General features: G+C 37.1%; 1 protein-coding gene across 7 annotated transcripts in view; it reads left to right on the forward strand.

Moving 5' to 3' along the window:
* The window catches only part of clec16a (C-type lectin domain containing 16A), a 230,884-nt gene extending 205,732 nt beyond the window's left edge, over positions 1-25,152 (forward strand). For 5 of the 7 annotated variants that reach the window (XM_073060354.1, XM_073060356.1, XM_073060355.1 and 2 more), the window contains 2 exons: positions 9,742-9,897; positions 20,416-25,152. In XM_073060354.1, the coding sequence (XP_072916455.1) occupies positions 9,742-9,897; positions 20,416-20,795 (536 nt within the window). In that variant the 3' untranslated portion in view covers positions 20,796-25,152. Of the gene's footprint in view, positions 1-9,741; positions 9,898-15,202; positions 15,315-20,415 lie in introns of all 7 variants that reach the window. The other 2 variants (XM_073060359.1, XM_073060358.1) reach the window with 2 other exon arrangements.
* Positions 25,153-26,364: the final 1,212 nt, after the last annotated feature.

Consider the following 26,364-nt stretch of genomic DNA (forward strand, 5'->3'; position numbering starts at 1 on the left):
GACTTGTAAAGCCATGTCAATAATGAGTACTGATACAAAATGCTGAAGGAACTCAGCGAGTTAGACAACAGCTATTGTAAATCTCCACCATCCGACAGGAGATACAAACATTTTCTGCACAGGCATCCAGTCGGAGAAATGGCTTTTTCCCCAGGACTATCATACAACTGAACAATGTCCCAGCTACCCATAGGCACTATGGACAACTTCTAAGTGCACAATTCTTGATGCTATTTTATATTTAATCATTGCATTTTATAACATGGGTAAGGGCAATACTTGAATGGGGCAGCCAGTGTTTCTTTGAATTTTAGAGATGTTTGTTTTTAATTTATTTGTAACTTAGATGTTATTTGTAAATTTAATCATTGTTTTTATTAATTGAATGGCCAGTATGCTGTTTGGCACTGAATGGAATAGCACTGCAATCTCGTTGTCCTCGGCAATGACAATGAATCTAGCTAACTAACTGTGGAGTGGAATAAAGAATCTATGTCTAAGGCCAAGACCCTTCATCAGGACTTGGAAAGGGTCCTCTCCATAAATGCTGCCTGACCTGCTAAGTTACTCTAGCATTTTTATGGATTTCTGGCATCTGCAGAATCTCTTTCATTTCTGTTAACATTGCGTTATGTGCAACTTCACTTTGGGCCCTTGGTTTTAAACACACAAGTCCCACCAGAGGCCTTAAATGATTTTAATTGACTGTTACCTGTTAGTGACAGGATACACAATTATATGCTACCACCGTCTCCCACCCACTATGCACAGTAGGTTCTTTGTTTATTCAGCTCAGCTGAAAGCAATCCTTAATGAAGCACTTGGCTGGATTTTACCACACAACATAAATCTCGTCAAAAACAATTAGATCAGTGGGTAACTAACTGGGACTAGCATGGACCATTTGGGTTGTTTCTGTGCTGCATTACTCCATGACTGAATAATAGCTAAGGAAGGGGAAATTCTGTGAAGCATAACGCTGAGATGTATTATATGGAATTTCCTTTGTAATTTTGAATAAATTCTGCAGCAGCAAGAAGTATTATTTTAGGGAAATGTTATAATGCTTTTAATTTTATTAAATTGCTGATAATTGTAGGCAAGACATTCCCCTAAATGTATAAAAGAAAAATACCAAAATACATTTTGACAATTCAAATGATAGCAGTTAAATTTAGTTGACCTAAACTAAGCCAGCTAGACATAGTGAAGAAGGTTTGTGACACAAGTCAGGGCATTGGGTAAAAAAGTTGGGAAGTTGTGGTGTGGTTGTACAGGATGCTCGACCATTAAATATTGTGTTTGGTTTCGGTTGCTCTGCTATAGGAAAGATAAACTGGAAAGAGTGCACAATAGATTTACGAGGGTGTTGCCAGGGCTTGACAGACTGAGTTATAGCAAGAGGTTGGACAGACTAGGACTCTATTCCTTGGAGTGTAGGAAACTGAGAGGTGATCTTATAGAGGTGTATAAAATCATGAGCTAAACCTTTTTTCCCAGGGTTGGGGAATAAGGAACAAGAGGGCATAGGTTTAAAGTGAAAGGAGAGAGATTTAATAGAAACCTGATGGACAGCCATTACACCCAGTGGGTAGTCGGCATATAGAAAGACCTGCCAGACAAAGTAGTTGAGCAGGTACAATGACAAATTTTAAAAGACCGTTGGACAGAAACATGGATTGGAAATGTTCGGAAGGTTATGGGCCTAAGTCTGGTAAATGGGACTGGCTTGGATGGGGTATTTAATTTGGCATGCACCAGTTGGCTGCAAAGCCTGGTTTTGCACTGTATGATTGATTAACATCACAGCAACAAATGAAATTAACTTGTTGAAAGTCCACAATAAATTCACACAGGCAATGACTAATTCCAACTGAGCTATGTCTTGGAAGTGTCAGGGTCGTGAGTTAAAAAGGATGTGTCATCATCACTACCAGCAATTTTAAGAAACTTTTGGGTTTTTTTATTTTTATTTTGCCTACTTGTGTAAAAGTTAAACACTATTAATGATCATGCATTGGCTCAGAAACTTCATCATGCAGCATATTATAGAAACACACCCAAAATGCTGGGGGAACAGCAGGTCAAGTGGCATCCATGGAAATGAACAAACAGTTGACATTTCAGGCTGTGACCTTTCTTTAGGACTCAAGAAGGGTCTCAGGCTGAAATGTTGAACTGTTTGTCCATTTACTTTACTTTTTCTATTTTTACTTTATTCTACTTTTTACCTTACTATTTCCATGGATACTGCCTGATCTGCTGTGTTCCTCCAGCATTTTCTTGTGGGTTGCTTTGGATTTCCAGCATCTGCAGAATTGTGTTGTTCATTATTACAGAATCTTAAAAATGCCTTTCCCTTGATCAAATCATTAACTTTGTGGTTTAATGTAAATACTGAAGTTCCCTTCCATCTGATGCGACCAGCAACAATGTAAACAAGGCAAGTTCCAGGAAAACATTTCAAAATTGTGCAGCAACAACAGTTTCACAAGAGTAAAGTTACCTGCTTCAGTAACGTAAACGCAAAGCAGTTAGAGATCCTGCAAATTCACCAAATAAACACATTTACGCAAGATAATGCCCAGCCATTCGAAAATTTATAGATTAGGACTACTTTTTATATTGCATTACCTATTGCTAGTTAAGATACATTACCAACAAGTATTTTTTGTTTAATTCTTGTCTTCTCCTTTGCCCCCAAATCTACAGGTCTAGAATCTGCACTGAAATCCTTGAGGTTTCAAATCCTATGCAAAGTTAGACATGGAATGGGATCCAAGTGGTGGCTTCCAAATATGTTGGAAGCCTAATCCCCAGAGGAACATTTAGCTAGTCCAAGACTGGCTTCAATTTGAAAGGCTCAATAGGAATGTTTCCTTTCACTGTGATCTACCCAAAGTCTTCAAAAGTATTATAAAGAGCAGATAAGGAAAATATATATAAATATAATCCTAGGAATTTGCAAAGCAGAACACCACCATTGGTTTATTGGAAAAACTGCTTTAATTAGTCTACACACTGTCTAGCTTTTTTCAATAACCCTAAACAGTCTTCACTCTTAAGAACATCACTCTTAAAATTGGACCAGCTCTGGTTAGGGAATGGTTGTTAGCTTTTCCAGTGACATTTAGGTCCTAAGAGTGGTGAAGCATTGGCTGCAGTGTTTTCTATCATGGATCCTGAGGGTTTTGCTACCTATCTAGGAAACAGACTCAAGGAATGAGGAGCCAACTGATTGATTCATGGTATATCAATGTGCTCAAGTTATAAAAGTTTGTTGAGATCTTTTGGAAAAATCAGTAAAATGCTTTTTTTTCTTTTTATACTACTATTGATTCTTAATTGTTATCGTCAGAAATTTTCTCCCCAAGATTGTTTAATGGATAAAGGACAGTGCTTTTGGCAGAGACTAAACCCAGATGTTGAATTGTTTCTGAACAGGGTGGAATAAGGTTGAAGGGATTCTTTAACTGGACTGGTGACAACAACTAAAGCTAAACAATCTTGAAATGAAAAGTACTTCCTCGAACCTTTCCTAAGTTTCCTGAACAATTTAAATTTGTTCAGTAAAGGCTAATGGATGAAACAAGCATTGTGCTGATGGCCACTTAACTGAGCAAAACTGAAACTTTATTACTTGTCTGGATTATCATGTGTGCCTATAGGAACAGTGTAATGAATGTAATGTAGTGAATTTAAGTATTAACAAACTCATCACCAACTGGACCTGAGTAAATTGAGTAATAGCGTGTGCTGTTTAACATTCATTCAAATTTAGCACGATCAAACATTGGTTACAATTGACTGTATTTGGAAGGATACTATCTAAAGAGATTAGCAAGCTTTTACTGATTATTTTTATACTGAACTCAATGGGCAAGTAAACTAAAATTTTCATTCTGTAATACCTCAGCTTAATAAATATTTTAAATCATTCTTTCCTTTTAGTAATTTGCTGTATATGGTTGTCAGCTTCATTTACTCATGTATGATAAGCATAGATATTAATCATTTTCTTAACTGCTGCACAAGCTGGCCATATAAAAGCATACTTTTCTTAAAGAACGGTGATCGACATTGTTTAATCTGAAAATAATGGAAATCCTCAGCAGCCAAGAACATATCTTGGAGTGAGAAGCAATGTCATCAGTTAACAGTCGCTTCTTCCACAGATGCTACCTGGCCTACTGAAGATTTCTAACATTTTCTGCTTTCCAGCATCCAAAGTATTTGATATAAGCTTCTCATTTGTTTTATTTTATCATTGTAAATGTCCGCAGAAGGACTTGGACAAATTCAGAACATAAGCAAAGAAGTGGCATATGGAATACAGTGTAGGGAAGTGTATGGCCATGCACTTTGGTAGAAGGGATAAAGGTGTAGATTATTTTCTAATTGGGAGTGAATTCAGAAATTGGGGATGTAAAGGAACTTGGTAGTCCTAATGCAGGATTCTCTAAAGGTTGACTTGCCGGTTGAATTGGTAGTAAGTTTATAAAGTGATTTTGTAGTAAATGCAATGTTAGCGTTCATGTTGAGTGGACTGAAATACAAGAGCAAGGATGTAATGCTGAGACTTTACTAGGCATTGGTCAGACCCCATTTGGACTGTTGTGAGCAGTTTTGGATCCTATATCTGAGAACAGATGTACGGGCATTGGAGGTTTACGAGAATTATCCCAGAAAGGAAAGGGTTCTGTATGGGGAGCATTTGATGGCTTTGGGGCTGTATTCTTTGAGTTTAGAAGAATGAGAGGGAATCTCATTGAAATCTACTGCGTATTAAAAGTTTTAGATAGAGTGGACGTGGAAAGGTTGCTTCCAATAGTGGGAGAAGCCTAGGACCAGAAGGCACAGCCTCAGAATAGAAGGGTATACCATTAAAATAAGTCAAGTGGAATTTCTTTAGCCAGAGTTTGGTGAATCTATAGAATCCTTTGCAACAGATGGCTGTGGATAACAAGTCATTGGGTATACTGATAGTTTCTTGAGTAGTAAGTGTATCAAAGGTTACAGGGAGAAGGCAAGAGAATGGGGTTCAAAGGGATGACAAATCAGCCATGATTGATGGAGCAGACTCACTGGGCTGAATTCCTAATTCTTCTCCTATGTCTTACGGTCCTGTGCGTATTACTTGAGTGTAAAGGTTGAAAATCTCTTTAAAAATATGTAAGTACAGAAGATATAACTAACATTTTTGTGTTAGTAAGGATCAGTTTTCCTACAATCTAGACGTGATGCATAAGTACATAAGGTATAGGAGCAGAATTAAACCATTCATCCTATCGAGTCTACTCCACCATTCCATGGCTGATCCCAGATCTCACTCAACCCCATACACCTGCCTTCGCCCTATATCCTTTGATGCCCTGACTGATCAGGAAACAATAAACTTCCACCTTAAATATACCCACAGACTTGGCTTTCACTGCAGTCTGGGCAGAGCATTCTACAGAATAAGTACGCTCTGGCTAAAAAAAAAATCCCCCTTACCTCTTGTCTAAAATGTCTCTGCTCAATTTTGAAGCTGTACCCTCTAGTTCTGGATACCCCCACCAGACAAAGCTGACAAAAGCTCCTTGTATGTTAACCCCTTCATTCCCAGAATCATCCTCATGAATCTCCTCTGGGCTCTCTCCAATGACAACACATCTTTTCTGAGATATGGGGCCCAAAACTATTGACCTCAAGTGCATCCTGACTAGTGTCTTATAAAGTTTCAGCATTATCTCCTTGCATTTATATTCTATTTCCCTTGAAATAATTCCCAACATTGCATTTGCCTTCTTTACCACTTGTGAATTAACTTTCTAGGAGCCTTGCACGAGAACTGCTAAGTCCCTTTGCACCTCTGATGTTTGAACTTTCTCCCCATTTAGTCTGCATTATTGTTCCTTTTACCAAAATACATTATCATACATTTCCCAACACTGTATTCCATTTGCCACTGTTATGCCCATTCTTCCAATCTGTCTAAGTCCTGCTGCAATCACATTGCTTCCTCAGCACTACCTATTCCTCCATCTATCGTCGTATCATCCGCAAACTTTGCCACAAAGCCACCAATTCCATTATCCATATCATTGACAAACATTGTGAAAAGTAGTGGTCCCTGAGGAACACCAGTAGTCACCAGAAAAGGCCCCTTTTATTCCCACTCATTGCCTCCTGCCTGTCAGCCATTCCTCTGTCCATGCCAGTATCTTTTTTGTAACACCATAGGATTTTATCTTGTGGCACCCTATGAAATGGCTTCTGAAAATCCAAATAAATAACATCCACTGCTTCTCCTTTGTCCACATGCCTATTACTTCCTTGAAGAACTCGTAACAGATTTGTCAAGCAAGAGTTCCCTTTACAGAAACCATGCTGACTTTGACTTATTTTATCAGTAGTCTCTAAGTGACCTGAAGACTCATCCTTAATAATAGACTCCAACACTTTCCCAACCACTGAGATTAGGTTAACTGGTGTACAAGTTCCTTTCTTTTGCCTTCCTAAAAAATGGAGTGACATTTGCAGTCTTCATGTCCTCCGAGACCATATTAGAATCAGGCGATTCTTGAAAGATCATGACTAATGCATCTGTTATCTCTTCAGCAACCTCTCTCAGAACTCTGGGATGTAGTGCATCTGGTCCAGGTGACTTATCCACCTTAAGACCTTTGAGTTTGCCAAGCACTTTTTCTTTTATAATAGCAATGGCACTCACTCCTGCTCCCTGACACTCATGGACCACTGGCACACTGTTAGAGTCTTCCACAGTGAAGACTGATGCAAAGTATTCATTAACTTCATCTGCCATTTCTTGGTCCCCCATTACTACCTCACCAGCATCATTTTTCTCTGTGTGTGTGTGTGTGTGTGTGTGTGTGTGTCTATGTGTGCCCTTAACTCCTGGTGGAGTCATCGAGGCGCCGTCATGACAGGCTTTTTGCGCCGATCTTTTTGGTGATTGCTCATCATACGGCGTGTCTTGGGCATCTGAAACCTGGCGGAGCCCATCTCTCTCCAGATTTTTGGAGCCGGCTGGTTTTGAACTCGGGAGCCTTCGCTCCAAAGTCTGGTGCTGATGCCATATGCCACCAGCTGGCGTTCTGGTGGTCCAATATCAACTCTCACCTCCCTTTTACTCCTTATATAACTGAAAAAACTTTTGGTTTCTTGCTTTATATTATTAACTAGTTTGCCCTCATATTTCATCTTTTTCCTTCTTTTAGTTTTTTAGTTGCCTTTTGTTGGATTTTAAAAGTTTCTCAATCAGACAACTTACCACTCAGTTTTGCTACTTTATATGCCTTTTCCTTGGCTTTTATTGGTCCCCCTCAGATTCAAGTGCAACCCATCCTTTTCGTACAGGTCCCACCTGCCCCAGAAGAGGTCCCAATTATCCAGAAATCTTAATCCCTGCTCCCTGCTCCAATTCTTCAGCCACACATTTATCTGCCACCTCATTCTATTCCTATCCTAGTTGTCATGTGGGATGGGCATCTATCCCGAGGTTACTACCCTTGAGGTCCTGCTTCTTAGCTTCCTTCCTAACTCCTTGTATTCTTCTTTTAAGACTTCCTCCCTTTTTCTACCTATGTCATTGTCACTAATGTGAACCATGACTTCTGGCTGCTCCCCCTCCCTTTTCAGGATATTGTGGACGCATTCAGAAACCTCGTGGACCCTGACACCTGGGAGTCAAACTATCATATGTTTCCTTTTATCGTCCACAGTATCGCCTATCTCTCCCCCTGACTATAGACTCCCCTATTACTGCTGCCATCCCCTTCAGTTCCCTACCCTTCTGAGCTCCAGAACTCTGTGCTAGAAGCATGGCTCCCCCCTTCCCCCCCCCCCCAAACAATACTTAAAATGGGAAAACTTATTGTTGAGGGGGACAGCCACACGGATGCTGTCAACTATCTGAAGTTTTTCCTTCCTTTCTTGACAGTCACCCATTTATCTGACTCCTGTAGCCTTGGGGTTACTACTTCTGCGTAGCTCCCGTCTATCACCTCACTTTCCCTAACATGCCAAAGGTCATCGAGCTGCAAATAAATGTGGGAGGCTGGAAGTCTCCTGGAAATCACACATCTGATACCTAGAACAGAACACTGGCTCTGTAGACATACCCCCTATCCTCTCAATATTTAAGTAAGAAATAAGGATTGAACTTAACCTAATTAACTTGCCTCCACCTGTTGTCACCAAAGCTGTTGAGCCAAAGCCTCACTACTCCAACGACTCTTCTAGGCAGTGCCTCACTTCTATAGAGACTGGGTTTTTAAAGCTCTTCGCTGAACTGCACAGGAATGCTTCTGTTGTATCTGTGCAGTACTCCAATCAGCAAGGTTATCATGAGGTTATTAAATCATTAACTTTAGACAGTTATGAAAATAAAATACATGGGGAAATGCCTTCAAGCCTCCATAGACTATAAATGCATTTTCGTTTCCAAATAAGTTAATGTGTTCCATTTTAGGATAAGCAAATGCATATGGATCCTTACAGGCAATTAAAAATAGTTTACTTATTGTTGAGATTCTCTTTTGCACTTTCAGTTCTGTATTCCCATCAGAAGAATTTGAAAATTTGGCACCATATCTGACAATGAATTTATCAAAATAAATTTGTCATAGCATTTAATAGTCACATTGAAAAATGGAATTAGAACAATTTTACATTCCCAGAATATAGCAAGGTTTTCTACTAAACTGATTTAAAATACCATATTCATGATTAGCAACTTTTCAATGGAATTCAAGTTCAAGTTCAAATTCAAATTCAAATTTAATTCTTACTCAACCAAACATGAACACCCATGTCAAATGAAAAAGTTTTCCTCCAGGCCCAAGGTGTAAAACACAGTACCAACAGTCATACACGGCCCAAGGCACATATACCAGTAAAAATAAATTAAAAATATGATGTAGCCCAAGGCCCTGAGTCCATTAATGTTGTTGGCAAGAACAAGCTTTAACAGTCCACAGACTAATGCAATCCAGCTTGTCTACCACCAAGTGAACAGTGAGGGTCAGCTCCCAATCCAGAGTGAATATCACATCACATAGCCTCTGGTGTCAGCTCTCTTGGGCTGCTGCTGCAGGCGAGATGAGCCCATGCTCCCCTGTCATCAGCCTTTCCAATACACCAGTGAACTGGACTTGCGGTATGCTACGTTACCAATGTCAAACAGGGTATGGTGATCACCAGGTAAAATGTCCAAGACATCACATGCTGTTAGACTGCAGTCTGCCTTTGTGCACCAACTCCAGTGCCTTTCTGTAGCAGGCAGCCACGCTGGCCATACCATGTCCAACACTTCCACTAATGAGCAAATCACTAACTCATGCCTGCAGCTCTGCCCTTCAGTTAAGCTGTGCTGAAGAATAATTTGTTAAGTGTAAGCAACTGCAAGTTATGTTCTTGGGTTCTCTGTGGTAGCTGTGAATGTAAGGGGTTAAGCTATAGGAAATTTTCGTATTGAAGTTTCAAATGTTCATTTCACATAATTTACAGCATTTGATTTTCAAGCCATGACTAATTGTTTATGAAATTTCTCTAAATAGTTTTTAATGAAATAATTAAAAATGGGCTACTGCTGATGTATAAAATCTTTTGGTGGGAGTGGTAAAAATAATGATTCTGGAAAAGGAGTCCTGTATTCTAAATTATTTAGATTGGAACTTATTCGATGTGCGAAGATTATTCTTTTTAAAAAAAAACTTTGCTTGAACCCTTTTCTAGGGTTTGCTGTGGCACAGCATGTAAACCAGCAAAGTCCTTCTCCGGCATCATCTCCTTCCCCACCCTCCAGTGGTACCATCTCAACAAGCACTGGCTATAGCGATACCATCACAACTAGTGTAGGTTCCACTCCTTCAGCAACTCAGAGTCCCACAGGTAATTGTTCTGCAAATTTTACATTTTAATGTAGTTAATGTGGATATTTCCCTCACAGTGATGAAATTATGATACAGTACAAATCAAAACTGCCTTTTCTTTTGTTTAAGGTCATTAAATTCAAATAAGTATCACATTTTCTTTTTTCAGAGTCAGTTTGTCCCCAAATTGTACTGGTTGGTTTCTCATCACAAGGAAGTTCAATAAAATTGAATTTATTTCTGCTTTCCTGTATATGAGCAGATTTAACAAAATAAAACCACTCAAATCATTTGTGAGCAGTGTTACTGGGACTAATGCTAAATCAGTTGGCAGAAATAAAATGAGTACTTTGCAAGGGCATATTTAAATAATGTTTAGAGATATTTTTTTAAAACCTTAAGTTAATTGAGCAATATGAGTTACATATGCAATGTTATGGTTTAAACTTAAATGAGAAATGATTTAACACAAAATACTGCAATAGATATTTTCTTTGATGATCTAATTCTCTTTATTATCACAGTAGGTTTAACCAGTTAATAGAAAAGTGTACTAATTGCACTAACAGATTTTTGGGCTTCAGTAATCAACTTTAAAAAGTAGAAACCCTTAAGGGGAGCTTACATGTTATTGTGGTTTCATGAACTTTTGAGAAAAGTTACCTCTGCCCTTCTGTTCCTGATTGTTGTGCATTGGATGCTTTTCCTCAACAGGTAACAAGTAACTTTGATTTTATCTACTTACTCTCTTTAATTCTTACAGGTTTCAAGATTAAAACTTACATTAGAGGATTAGTATGATCTCTGTTTATTCTGTTGTTTAAATCTGTCCATAAAACTTCCCAAATCTTACTTGATCATTGACAATTCTGTAGCATATTTAACTGTTGGGTATGGTAGAATTTATGACATTGACCCAGTATATTTGCCATTTCTGGGAAGCATAGCTGCAATTTAGTAAAGTGAATCCGAGGCACTATCCCTGAAACCCTTTTCTATGTCATGTCAAATATGTGTGCTTCCTTCTAGTTAGTAATATTGAAGCAGCACTCTTAAGATCCAGCAATGCTTTTTGTTATTGATAATCTTTAAAATAAATATGACACCTGTCTTTAGTTAACTTTTGATTAATCTAGTTAACATTTTTATTCCATACCATCATCATCATATCACTGAATGCTTCCCAGATAAAATGTTGGTGCAGTGTCTTGGTCACTAATTGGATTAATTAATAAAATACTGTGCACAAAACAGATCTTGATTTCTCAAAAAGTAATATATTTATCGTAAAATATTCTTGGAAATACAGAGCAGTGAGATAGAAATAGTCAAACCATCTAACTGTTAATATTTCATAAGTCCTTAGAGATTAAAGATTGGAATGACCTCCCACAGTATTCCATTAAAAGCTCACTGCAAGTTTGAGGAACAGAATTTCAACATCCAACTTGGCACATTACAGACTCATTTGCAGATCTGTTTCAAACCCAGCTTCCCGGTTCTAACAAAAAGTCAGTGACTTGAAATGTTGCTTTTCACTCCACAGATGCTCTCCATTTATTTCTGCATTGAATTTCATAACTGGCCATATGTGGAGCCTCCTGCAGTTAAAATCTTCAGTGCACCTTCCTCTGTTTGTGCCCAGATTTCTTCCTGTTCTCTTGGACATTTTGGCTCCTTGCTTTGTTGTAATTCTGGGAGAGTCCATCTAGTTCCTCAGCTTGTGGCCATTCTTCCCATGTAAACCTAAGAAAGAAATGCTGAAGGATTTTGTAACTTGAAAATTCATTGTATTTGGTTGCAATGCTGTCCTCCAATAGTAACCAAAGCTTCAAAGTATTTCTTTTTCTAGCATTTTGACATTAACTACAACACCACAATACTCTGCTAAGCCTAGTAATCTAAGGTAGCCAGTGAGTTAAAAGTTCAAAGTAAATTGATCATCATAGTACTTGTATGTCACCCATAGTCAGCCCTGGGATTCGTTTAATTGTGGGCATTCACAGTAAATTCAAGAAACAGTAGAATCAATGAAAGATCGCACCCATCAGGATGGACAAACAACCAGTGTGCAGAAGACAACAAACTGTGCAAATACAAATGAAAGAGGAAAAATAATTATAATAATAAAAAGAATTAAATAAACAGTAAATATCAGGAACATAAGATGAAGAGTCCTTGGAGGTGAGCCCATGGATTATGGGGACAGTTCAGTGATAGGGCAGGCGAAGTTGAGTGAAGTTATTCCCTCTGGTTCAAGAGCCTGATGATTGAGGAGTAATTACTGTTTCTGACCCTGGTGGTGTAAGTCCTGAGGACTCTGTACCTTCCTGATGGCAGCAGCGAGAAAAGAGTATGGCCTGGGAGGTTGAGGGGTCCTCGATGATGGATGCTGCTTTCTTGCGACAGCATTCCATGTAAATGTGCTCAGTACTGGGAGGGTTTTGCCCATGATGGACTGGGCCGTGTCCACTACCTTTTGTAGACAGTTCTGTTCAAGGGTTTTGGTGTTTCCATACCAGGCCGTGAGTCAGACTCGGAATCAGGTTTAATATTACTAGCATACTATATGAAGTGAAATTTGTTGCTTTGCAGCAGCAGTACAGTACAATATAGAATAAAAAACCTATAAATTACAATTATTGTCAAAAGCAGAGCAAAAAAGATTAGTGAGGTAGTGTCCATGGGTTGACTGTCTATTCAGAAATCTGATGGCAGAGGGAAAGATGCTGTTCCTGGAAAATTGAGTGTGTGAATTCAGGCTTCTGTACCTCCTCCTTGGTAGCAGTGAGAAGAGGGCATGCCCTGGACTTAATGCCACCTCATATCATCTAGTGTCACCTACTTTCCAAGTCTATCAATCATTTATGCAGACTTAAATGAGTTTTTACAATAATGGCTTGTATATAAGCTGCAGTTTAAATTTAATAAAATATAATCCTAAGGAGTTTCACAGAAACATTAGAGAGCAAAATTTGTCATGAAGTGACATTAAAAACAAGGCTAAACATGGAACTTCTAATGTAATGAAGTGTCCAAAAAGATTTAACAGGCCTATTATCAATCCAAAGTTTGACACCAAATCACAGAAGAGGATCTTGGGTTAACATAAAAAACATAGAAACATGGACAAACCCATAGTACTATACAGGCCCTTTGGACCACAATGCTGTGCCGAACATGTACTTACTTTAGAAATTACCTCGGGTTACCCATAGTTCTCCATTTTTCTAAGCTCCATGTACCTATCCAGGAGCCTCTTGAAAGACCCTATTGTATCCGCTTCAACCGCTATGGCTAGCAGCCCATTCCACACACTCACCACTCTGTGTAAAAAAACAACTTACCCCTGAAATCTCCTCTGTACGTGCTTCCAAGCACTTAAAAACTGTGCCCTCTTGTGCTAGCCATTTCAGCCCTGGGAAAAAGCCTCTATCCACACTATCAATGCCTCACATTATCTTATACACCTCTATCAGGTCACCTCTCATCCTACATCACTCCAAGTTCACTCAACCTATTCTCATAAAGCGTGTTGGCCATTCCGGGCAACATCCTTTAAAATCTCCTCTGCACCCTTTCTATAGTTTTCACATCCTTCCTGGAGTGAGGTGACCAGAACTGAGCACAGTACTCCAAGTATGGTCTGACCAGGATCCTATATAGCTGTAATATTACCTCTCGGCTCTTAAACTCAATACTACGATTGATGAAGGCCAATGCACCGTATGCCTTCTTAACCACAGAGTTAACCTGCATAGCAGCTTTGAGTGTCCGATGGACTCGGACCCCAAGATTCCTCTGATCCTCCACACTGCAAGAGTCTTACCATTAATGCTATATTCTGCCATCATATTTGACCTACCAAAATGAACCACCTCAATTAGATGAACAAAGGCTTGGCTAAAGGGGTAATTTTTTAGAAGCAACTTAAAAGAAAGTAGAGGTAGTGAGAGGTGTTATGGGAAAGAATTTTCGAGCTTATGACCTATTCAGCTGCAAGCACAACCCCAGAATAAAGCAGTTAAAGTCATGGGGACATTTTAGCGCTGCATCAGTGATCCAAATGATGTACTGGAAAGAGATTTCAGACGGAGGTGTGAATGATAGAAATGGAATATGAACAAAATCCATAAATGGAGAAAACATTCTCAGAGCTTTTATTTTTGTCATTATTTACATAAATTTAATAGTGTAAATTGAATGGCAGGGGGATACTGACATTAGAACTCTGAAGATATTTAAGCCTTCTCACTCACGGGCAAAACTATTATAATTTGTGCAAAACTATTTTTGTCTTCTTTTGGTCCCATGTGGAATGGGTTAGATGGATTGTGTCAGTTTTTTTTTGTATTTTATAGATATTAGACCTTAAGGCATAGGCACAGAATTAGGCCATTGAGTCTGCTCTGCCATTTCATCATGGCTAAATTATCTCTCTCAACCCCATTCTCCTGCATTTCACTTGTAACTTTTGTTGCCTTAACTAATCAAGAACCTATCAACCTCCACTTTAAATATGCCCAATAACTTGGCCTCCAGAGCCATCTGTGGCAATTAATTCCACAGATTCACCACCCTCTGACTAAAGAAATTCCTCCTCATCTCTGTCCTAAAGGGGCATCCTTTTATTCTGAGACAGTGCCTTCTGGTCCTACACTCCCCCACTACAGGAGACATTCTCTCCACGTCCACTCATCTAGGCCTTTGAATATTCAATAGGTTTCAAGGAGATCCCCTTCCTCCATTCTTCTGATTTTAATTAAATCATTCTACAGTTACACGACAATGAACAGAAAGGTAAATTATATCAAATGTGACTTTTCAAAGTTAATCATTTTCAGCACTTTACAATAAATGGGTTTAAATCAATAGATTCTGATGTAATTTGTAGTTTACAATATCAATGCCTTAACCAGTAGTTTGAAAATCTTTTTGTAAAGCATTCATTAATGCTGCTTTTTTTTCAGCTTACTGAAAACGATGTCTAAAACAATGACTATCTTAATCTGGTGTTTTATGATTTACAGGAATCTTTTCAACTGCTTGCTATTTTGTGTGCTTATTGTTGTATTGTGTAAATTTATGTCTGTAGCTCTTAACTACTAGTTCTATGAAGGACAAGTTAAACCCCTATAGATACCAGTGGCTAAGAGCTTTATACCATTGTTGTGTTTTAAAATGCTACGTCATTGTTCGTAAATTAAATTTTAAGTAACTGTATTGTCTGTTAGCTGCTAAAATGTACCCATGAGCAAATCCACCTCTTTCTATCCATTGTCGTACTTTCCCTATGATCTGTACCTCTGTTCTACTCCTTTTAGTAAGGTCTGGCAGGAGAGGAAGACGGCGAGTATTTAGTCTTTCAGAGGCTGAAAGTCGTGGCGGACACTGGGTTTAGGCCTCCAGGCAACAGCTCACACAGTGCAAACACAGGCAGGTTTATGTTACATTCCCCAGCCTCTCATCATTTAGTTAATTCATCAATATCACGATAGTCTATTTAATTGAACCCAGACCAAGTAACCTTTTAATGGCATGCAAGAATATGCAAATATCTTTGTGACCACAGTCCTCAGAATTGCACCTGAAAATATCAACTTATGAAAGGTAAACCATAGCAAAGCGGACAGGAGGAGTTAATTTATTAATTAAGGACAGTTAAAATAAATGAAAATTTAACAAACTGCAGATGCTGCAACTTTAAACATAAACATAAATTTCTGGGAACAGTTAGCAGGTCAGCCAAAGTCTTGGAAAGGGTTCCCATTCTCAGACCCAAAATGTTAACTTTGTTTCTCTTTCTACAGTTGCTGCCTTACCAGCTCAGTGTTTCCAGAACTTTAGTTTCTATAAAATAATAAAGGGTCCGGCTAAAGCCATCATTGTAATTGCTCAGCACATCATATGAGAAACTTAATTCATTGTACTGTATTCTTTAAATGTATTTATGTGACCGTGGATATAATATTTTCAAATTAATATAATCATCACTTATTGTTTTAAAAGTATTTTTTTAAATTTTCGGTCTGTATTGAAGTTTGCAGCTCTTGTTCAGAGTAAATCTAGTTAACTAACTACTGAAGGAAGGGAGCCCTTCAAATTTGGCAGTATATAGTTGATGTTAGTAACAATAAATGATCCTATATGGAGCAATCCCCATCAGTGTTGCTGATTGTTCAGCAAAGTAGTAGTGAAACCACTTCCACCACAATAATTAATACTTTGAGTTCCAGGATTCCATGTAACTCACATTAGACAAAGCAGAACTAATTAGGTACATAAATTATGTGCTTAATCCAAATGAAAGAAGATAAAGTACTCTTTTTTTCCCTATCAAATGATCTAAGCTGTCTGTAACTGCATTGTACCTTTGCTCATTTTAGTCTGTAGCTTTAATTTTATCCCCTCAGGCAATTCTAATGTCATTGTAACTTCAGAGTCACTAAACAAAACCAACCTAACATATCTCGTAACATAGTTAAACTTACCAAGGTGTTTCTTGGAATATTATTAAAGAAAATTTAACAAGTCAGTAAAACTCCTACAGATCTAAGCACCAGGTTATTACCAATTTAAATCCCTTGCACCCTTGGCCATAAAGTCTTTAAAGCTCCTTGATATTCTTGTTAATCAACATTTTTTAAAGATGGATTTTATAAAATACAGGTTAAATTACTTTGAATAACTTTTATATTGGAAGAAATTGAGTATTAACAGTGATATTTTCCCTTATTCATTAAGCAATGTTAGCAAACTAAAAACTGTCTTTTTATGACATTAGTGTTTAAAATATTTGACTGTAGGTAGTTCTTGAGATGTATCTTTATTTCATTCTGAATTATTTTTTAAGTTAGTAGTCCAAAATAGTTACAGAAATCAAGAGTCCTCTCGACATCTCCATAGAATAGTGTCATACAAAAATTCAGGGGAGAGTCAGCATAAATTTTTCTTTGGCCACTATTTAATTCAGAATAATTTGAAGGTACTGTACATCTTAAGAACAGTCTACAGTCAAATATTCTAAAGAGGTGACAACAGGTGAATTGGCTCTCTGAAACCAAAGTCAACGGCTCCCTTCAAACAAAGAATGTGATAAATAAGTAAAGGAGAAACAAATTGGATAATGGAGAAGAGCACAAAAAGGGATTAACTGGATTGCTGGAAGGCTTCCTGCTCTTCTGTTATTATTCCAAAGTTTTCTAAATGTAAAATACAAATGAATGAGTAGAATGCATCTTAATTGGTAACAGGTCAGTATCGTACCCCCTAAGTAAGTTTAAGTTAATTAATATTACATTATAAGCAATGATTTTCATCAAATTAAGGGTGTTAGTGTGTGCACACTCAGGTTGAGATTTTTAAGTACAAACAGAAGGAAAGTGGTTCTGATATTTGGCAGTACAAGTTTATCCCAGGGCTGGAAAAATTCATCCTTTAATTTTTATCATGTCCGTTAGGAGTTTAAAAATTAAGGTTTCTTTCACTTGCCAAAAGTAGAAGTATATCTCAGATGTGGACAAATGCTAACTAATCCTGTAGGAAAGAAATGCAAGAAGATTGGACGGTACAAAGAAAATGTGAAATGGAAATGGAGTGAAATTAACACTGATAGTACAATTATGCTAGTGAGTTTACTTTAGTTTTATCATGTTGGCGAGTGAAATATTCCAGCTCTGGTTGGTCCCCATTTAATAGATTGGCTTTGGATACAACATTGAAATTTAATGATTGCATGTCAGTTTCTATCAGTCCATAATCTAATTTATACAGCATAATTGTTTCATCTTATTTTATTAATAAGTTGATGTAAATTATGTTTGCTTTTATCTTTCTCTAGATCTGTCATTCTGTTTTCCTTTTTGCCAATTCCATTTTTCATCACACTTCAAACCTTTCATTAGAAGCCACAAGATATGCCTTAATGATAACATCAAGGCACCAGAAATCTTTTTTTCTATGAATATGCTCTGCTTTCAGGCTTCTGGGTAGATTTAATTGTGCTGAATGAAGCATTTCAACTAATTTCCTACTTTCGTGGCAGAACAGTTCTAACAACAAAATGGTTTTAATGAATTAAGTATATTTTATTAATATATGCAGAAATCATCCAGAACTGAAAATTGTGCCCAGAACTATACCTTGAGATCTGGAAAACTCTAGAAATAAGGGGTTTGTTCTCTTTGAATTTGAGTTAGATGGTATATTCCTGGCACTAATAGAACTATGGGAAATGATGTAATTAGACACAAAACCAACTTTTGATGATGGTTACAGTTGTACAACATGCTTCATTCCACAAGCAGACAGAATTCCTGCAATCCCCTGTGCCTGTTTTTGTGGTTGGTTGCATTTTTCAGCCACCTCATTCCAATGTAGGCAAATGTGCTTTTCATCCCGCATTTAGACGCATATGCATGTAGCCTGTGTGACTCCAACCCTCGTTTTCAACCTTGTTTCTGCAGCAAACAAACTCCATCTTGCATTGCTCTTCCATCATTATTGCAGTAATGGTTCTAAAGTACTGTTTTTGATGGACAATTGCAGCCACAAAACCACACCCACCAGTTTGTTAGTAATACAACTTACCGGTAGTTTTGCTAAAGAAGTTGTTAATATCAGTAGATTTACATTGAATATTCTGTGAATCTATTTGGAACTAAGGAGGTCTTACAACCAATGATCATTCTTATCATTCATAACATATTGACAACTCAACGTATTAAATCTATTCCATCAAATTTAATATATCAGTTTATCAGGCAAAGTGCTGTTTCAATTTTAGATTCTAATATGCATTTTTCTTATAAAAATCTAAGTCTTGGTTTTGGAAGACTGCTATAATAAGTGCTCAAAATATCAGCAGTGCCCTTAAAATAGTTTGGGTTAGTCAGATGTTAGTGAAAAGCATGCAACAAAATTTATAAAAATTAAGAAGGGATTTGTCATGTATTTTTCTGCAATTTAAAGTTTAATTTTTCCACAGTAATTTATGGGTTTGATTAATGAGCATCCCAAAAAATTTCCCGACCTATTACTGGGAGGAAATAAAATACAACTGATCAATCTATATGTTAGGAAAACAAAAATGAATGGTTACTATTGAAACTGGGTTGACTGAATTTGTGTTTTTGAACTGGCATGCTGTACACTGGTATCCTGCTAGTGTAATACCAACAACCACTGATTGCTATTGTGTTCTTGGTCCTGAAGTCCAGACTCTTGAGGAAGTAACTTCTCTGTTTTTAAAATGAAAGACATTCTGCTTAGGTTGCATACTGCTGCAAGCCACTATCACTCCCGCAGCATTAAAGCTATGATCTCACTACCATGTGGTTGAGCACCATGGAAACCAGGCACAGTATTTACATTGGGCAGCTGCTCGCTGCTCATTGCTAAGTTGCAGCTGGCTGGCACTGTGAATACCAGCATTCCCAATGACCATCATTTGTTCTTCTATTCAGAAGCCATAGAACCCCCCCTCTCTTTGGTGGGCAACTACTCAACCTTGCTGGGCTTGATTTTTCGTATAAGTATTCCCTCAAGTAAATTTGCAATCAACACTAAAGATGGCAATCACGTTGAATTCTAAAACGCAGTTTGATTATCATAGACAGAACATGACACTCACGGCTTATTCTTGGGAAGTACTTTGCAACGTATTAACATTCAGTATATGTACCAAGTGACGTTATCTCATGATCCAACGATTTTGCTTATCTATAAAATCTAATACAGTATGGTGCATTCAGATTCAAATTTTCTATACATCTTGTCTACCATGCTGCACAGCTATGGAGAGGAAATAAGTGGGTGCTAGGCTGAGGAAAGGGAGATGATTGCCAGGCCAATATATTGGATAGAAGATGAGAAAATAAAGAGAATTTGTGTCTCACGTAGAAACAGCAAAGTATATAAAGTCAATTATTTGATAATCGTTCACACATTACTTTAGTCACTTTCATGTTTCATCTCACCTATTTATGCTTTTCTTAGTTTCTTTTTAATCTTTTGCCTTGCTGTCATTAATTTTGCCTCTTTATCTTACAGGAACGTATAATGTGAATATAAAATGAAGCCTTATGCAATTAGATCATATGTTAATTATCAAGTATTCCTTAAAATTTCTTTTCAGATGAAGAGATTATGATGTTTGATGTTTAAGAACAGGGCACTAACTGTAGAGAATTAATGTTCTTAATCTTCTTTAGTTGTCATCTTATACACTAAGCCATCAGTTTCTCTTGGGTTCCAATCAATGACTGTGACAGTACAATTGTTGGAGTATTTCAAATCTTTATCTATCTTTGTTCTTGTAAATCATCAAAATGCACAATCAGGTTCTTAAAATCCATGGTTGGTAAATACACAGTAAGCGTGCCTAGGTGTCCTGCTACTGCAGCTTGATCATGTAGAATAGGAACCCAGAATTGTTACACGTTTTCAGAAATGTCTTTTTGACAGTGAGTTTTGTTCACATTGAAGTTGAAATTTTGCTTGAATGACAAAGCTAAAAAATATTTTTCTTTAATATTAGATGGACCTGAACTTCAAGAGCAGTCTCATTTGACCTTTCCAGACCAAGTGGAATTTGTCAATGAAACCTATTCTTCACCTCCTACAGCAGAGGGTGGCACAAGTTGTCACTCTCTCCCCAGCAGTACTGAACATGAAGCAGCTAATCTGGCACCAAGTCTGATTCCAGCCCATCAGCCAACTATATCGCTTATTTCTGACGACAGTACAGATGCATTGAGTGTGGAATCACTGACGCTTCTTCCACCAGCTGATGCACAGCACATCCTGAGCGTGAGCACCTTAACCCTGGCACCCACATTATCTGAGTCGAATGTGATGACAGAGAAAGAGGACACCAAAACAAATCAGGAACCCGAAGTATCCGAGTCCACACATTAGATGCAATGTAAACTTTGAACCATCTGGTTTTGTACAGTGGAAACAGGTCTGAAAAGCAAGAAAATTAAATTTATTGTCAAAACCCAGCTGAAAAAAGAAAACTAGTAACTCTGTGGGGCCGAAAAATTGCTTGTAAATTCCTGTGATTCTGTGTCTGGGATCCTTGCACTAGTTAGTATACAGTTAGAGATTTCCAGCTGAAGGACATACTCTATGTACAGCTTTTAATACAAAGTCCAATGCCAGTCAAGACTAGTCACTGATTAGAGCTGTGTAGGTTAGTCCTTCATTCTACCTGCCATTTTCAAGGGATCTCAACAAAATATGTGCAGCTGAAGTGTGTATTTTTTCAGCTATGTACATTATATTACTGATTACACCCAAATGCATTCATAGCAGGGCTAACCGAAGCATTTTTATGAAACCGCAAGTTGTAAATTTATCTTTATTTTACCCTAATATAAAATTCACTCATTGTGAAAAGAGCTTTAATCAAAACACGACAAACATCCAGCACAACTACTTAAAATTAGATGCACCAAAAAAGTTGATCTGCATTGTAATTAATTTGAATAGATCTCAAACCAGTTTTATTGATTGCACTTGCATATTTGCATAGTGTTTGTTTTTATTGCAATGTTTAAAATATATATTTAATAAGCTCATGGTAAAAAGAATTTTATAAAACTAAAAATTTAAAGTACAAATTACTTCCACAAGATGCAGGACTGGCTAGTTATTTATTTAATTAAACCAGGAACATGCTCTTACACTTAATTAATATGTAAATATTGGGAATTGCAAAAGAAAGACACTTAAACCACGGGGCAACACTAGTACATAATCTGTTCCTGAAAAGCATTTAATTATTACAACACCTGATAACACAGAGTGGGGAACACAAGTTGAAGTCTTGGTGTCTTAGTGAAGGAAAATTAGAGGGTTACTACCTTCTTTCTGGTTTGTGTTTGGCACCATCAGACAGTTTGCATTCGCTTTTAAACCCACACGGGTTTCTTTACTTGAAAGTGGATGTGCTGGGAAATGTTTATTGCTGCAATTAATGCCATCCACACCACTTACATAGCAACACAGGAAAATTATGGTTTGTAATTTGAGCTATTTCAGAGCTCCTCAGAAACTTTGATTTTGGAATAATTTATAACATATTATCGATATTTAACCTAGCTATATTTAGTTTGTCACAAATCCATACAGTTTACAAATGGACAAAATTCATTCATCCTGCTGTCAACCAATTGGCTTCTGCGCGGCTTCTCGAATAAGATCTGCTCCATTTGTATTTCAACATTGATCCAGATGAGGAAAAGTAATTATAAAGTTAATTATAAAATTATTAGATTTTTTTTGCTTTGGTCTGGGGATATTATGTTGATGTAACAAAGCCAAAGAGAGATTAGAAACGTCTGAAACAATTCTTGGTTACAGTAGATAGAACACAATGGACAAACTTGGAATGAAATTAATTTCAAATATAGGTAAAAACAAAGTGACCTCTCCACACATTGAGAAGATGTGCCTGGTCTCGGGCGTGAGGTCAAGCAGTGCATACAATTAATGACAGTAAGGAAGCAGCTGCATTGTATGAAATTGAACATAAATTATTTATTGTAATGTTCTGACATCAGTGCATGACTGTTCAAGTAATCTGATATATAATCTTAAAAACTCTGCGATTGGTCTTTAACACCAGTTTTGTTATTCTGTGCAAACACTGATTGATATTTATTTGTAACAGGCTTTTACACCTCTTGCAGCCGCACTAGTTGATTTTGGCATCAAGGCATTAACTAATTATGTTTATATTTTTAAATGTCATTCTTTGAAAAGCATCAGCGTTCAGCTACTGTTGAATCAACTATAACATAATCTACTCCTGCTAATTATTAAACCCCTCAGTTTAATGATACAGCTAAGTATCTAACATTGAGAAAGAGAACCAGCTGGTGTTGATATTCAAAATCTACATTATTGTTATCTGCTTATTTTAACCTAATACCTTATGGAATCTGGTGTCACAAGTGCAATCAATTGAACTAATTAATCTGAAACTGTATTCAAAACTATCATCTCAAGAATAAAAGATTGCATGGATGGTAATTATTTCATCATGTAGGTCACTTAATTTCATCATGATGATTTGAGGCTGCAGGGTATCTCAAGTTATCACTGTGACCTACAGTCCCTAAATAATTTCATAACAAGGCCTTGATAATAATCCACAATACAAAAGTCTTCTACATACTTTTAATTTTGTGCACAATATCCATAGTGGTAGAATGTTGCTTTGTATAGTCCATTTGACCATGATCAGAAGCAAACTAGAACAAGATATTAAAGCAACCATACTTGTTGGGTATCATCTGCCATACTAATACAATACATTCACACAGACCTGAGCTGAGATAGAAGTATGTCTCAATTTCATCATAAACTGTCCTATACATTAATAAACTATTTATTTCCATTATAAAAAATACTTTTTAATTATATAATACTATTAAGGAAGACAGATAACAGAGACCAAGGCCTATCTAAATATTCAGCCAAAAAGTAAATCATATTGTCACTATGATGATGATTGTGTTTCACTTAGTAAAAGGAAAGGGACCAAGTATCAAGCATGTGACAAGTAAAACAAATTACTTTTCTCTCTAAGTTACCTGACCATAAAAGCTATCGATATATTAACAATCTCCCAGAATTTCCAAGTGCCCGTTAAATTTTGTTCCTGCAATTCCTGGTCTGCTACTGGAATAAAAATTGCTTTAACCAGTAATAGACTTTTTATTGACATGTTCTAAGGATATTGCACATCATTTGAAAGTTTTGATGTGACTATTCATCTCTAATTGCTGATGACCAATGGAAGGCTTAAATTTATGGAGGAAAAAATCAATTAAATATAAAATAGCTCTCCTGGAGAAAACTGTGCAGGTAACTGTGTTGTATAAATGTACTGTTTTGGTTTTCTTGCAATTATTTGCTTGAGTTTTTGGTGCAGTCTATTGATTTTGTAGGACAAAGTTAATCTCAATTTTATCTGTCTCATCAAGTAGTTTATCTGTTGGTGTTAACTATTACATTGCAGCATTTGGATTTAACTGACCATTGGTCTTAATATTCACAGAAGGCCGGGCTGGATATGTGAAGTTGTAACATTTTTCTACTGATTTAAAAAATAGTGCATTTTCCTGCTGAGAGAATATTGATCTTTGTATCAATACAATCAATTTCAGAGGTTGGTGTACGTCATGTTCATTCACGAAGATTTTCCTAACCTCAGTGTCCTTGCAAAAATTAGTGTGTGCTGAAGTTGCAACAGCAGATGTGAACTTAAAATTATTTGTATCCTTTGCCACAGTGACTTGTGCTGTTTAATAAACAGCGCAGAGGCAATGAACAATACTTTTAATTCGCTGCAAAGGATGCATTAGAACAATATATGGACTTAATGTATGGAACATATTTTCTCAGCTCAGTGAGTTTTGTATGATAGATTAAAACAAATTGTAAATGAAACATTTATGTGTCAATTGTGTGTTTAAAAAAAAAACAACTTTCTTTACTTCGGACTAAGCAATACTAAGATTATCTCCATTAATGCTTTTCTGGTCCCATATTAGTTCTGGTGCAATATTTCAAGCTTGTTGTCAAAAATAGCATAGTGGGGAAGTGTAAAGCAAGCTGTAAATCATACCTAAATTGGAAAGTGTGGGTTCAGTTTTAACTAGGAAAACTGCTCTGTATGTGGAAACTTTTGCCTTGTTCTCATTATGGAGATTCCTTTGAGATTTCTGCTTTTTTTTTGCACTCTGAGCTCAGGTAGTACAGGTAAGGGTCATGTAACCTGGGTATTTCACAATGCTCCAAAGGGCAGACCAGGAAAAACACACTATGTAACTTGTCTGTCGTCTACGCAAAGGCAATAAATATGAGGTTTGTTTTGCATTTCAGATGTGTTTAATTTTTACTCTGTGGAGGTTGTTAGCTCGTTCACCATGTAAACTGTTAAACCATTCACTCCCATGAATGGCTGTCAAGGAAGAGTGGTATGATTTGAAGTACTTAATAAGATTTGGTACATTTACTGATAATGCAAGTGTATGATGGTAAAATTTTGATGATAACATTACTTACTAAGTAACAAATCTTTCTGGCATTTCAATCAAATGTTTCATTCATTTATTCCAAGAATATATAGCAAGTATGACATAAAGCATTTATGAATTTTTGACAGCCTTTTTCACTGCTGTGTTCCCTACTCAGTAGTTGGGACACTGGTTTTGTAAAACGAACATAAAACGTGACTAAATTGGCAAAATGTATAAGTATATGTACGCATTAGTGTTTCTGTGATTAAACTGTTTCAAATAATATTTTAAATTGGGGAAAGTGTCTCTAAGAAACCTAAGGATTGAGATTGGGGTCTTTTCAGAACTATTAGTGCACACTGTAAGCCCGTTCATCATTCTCAATGGATCATGATATGAAGTTAGAAAACTTTCATTCTGTATTAGTAAAATTCTCTGCAGAAAAATATCAACTAACATATGTAGAGGGAAAGTTGGAGACTTCCAAAGTTTAGCAAGAAGCAGGGGATTTTATGAAGAATCTTTTCAGAGAAGGGGCAGAGGGGATTGGAAAAAGAAGTCCTCAAGATGAAAGCAGTGAAGAAAAGCTGTCGGGGGCTGTGACAGGCGATTTTACACAAAAGGTTAAGGAGGGGGTAATGGAGCTTTCTAAGAAGGTTGAATGGTTAGAATAAGAACAATGAAGAAAGACAATGCATGATTGAAAGAAAAATATGCTAATTTTAAGAGAGAACTAGTGAAGTAGGAGACAATGTAGCTCAACACTGGGTGAAAAATTTGGAACTTTTCAACGAAGATGTTTGAGTACACTGTATTCATATCTGTACAATGGGGCAGCTGAAGTTACAGAAGTCATTTTTGTTTAAAAATGTCTTAAGTGATGACCTATGTTACAGAAGCACTCTTATTACAAAATATTCTACAGCATCACCAATATCCACACAGCTTTCATTACCGATGCAATCTAACTACTCTCAGGCAGTGTTCTGTCATGGCCGAAATATTTATTTTTACATTGGTTCCTCTTAGTTAAGTATGATTTTCATAGAGTATAGAAAAGTACAACACAGAAACAAACCCTTTCGGCCCGCCTAGTCAGTACTGAACTATTTAAGCTGCCTAGTCCCATCAACCTGCACAGGGATCATAGCCCTTCATACCCATACCATCCATGTACTGTACTTATCCAGACTTCACTTAAACGCTGAAATCGAGCTCACATGCACCACTTGTGCTGGCAGCTCATTCCACACTCTCCCACCCTCTGAGTGAACAAGTCTTCCCTCATTTTTCCCTTAAACTTCTCACCCTTAACCCATGACCTCTGGTTGTAGTCCCACCCATCCTCAGTAGTAAAAAACCTGCTTTCATTTACCCTCTCTATACCCCTCATGATTTTGTATTCCTCTATCAAATCTCCTCTTAACCTTCTATGTTCCAAGGAATAAAGCCCT

Source organism: Hemitrygon akajei, chromosome 11 (assembly GCF_048418815.1).
Source record: "Hemitrygon akajei chromosome 11, sHemAka1.3, whole genome shotgun sequence".
Classification (NCBI taxonomy): Eukaryota; Metazoa; Chordata; class Chondrichthyes; order Myliobatiformes; family Dasyatidae; genus Hemitrygon; species Hemitrygon akajei.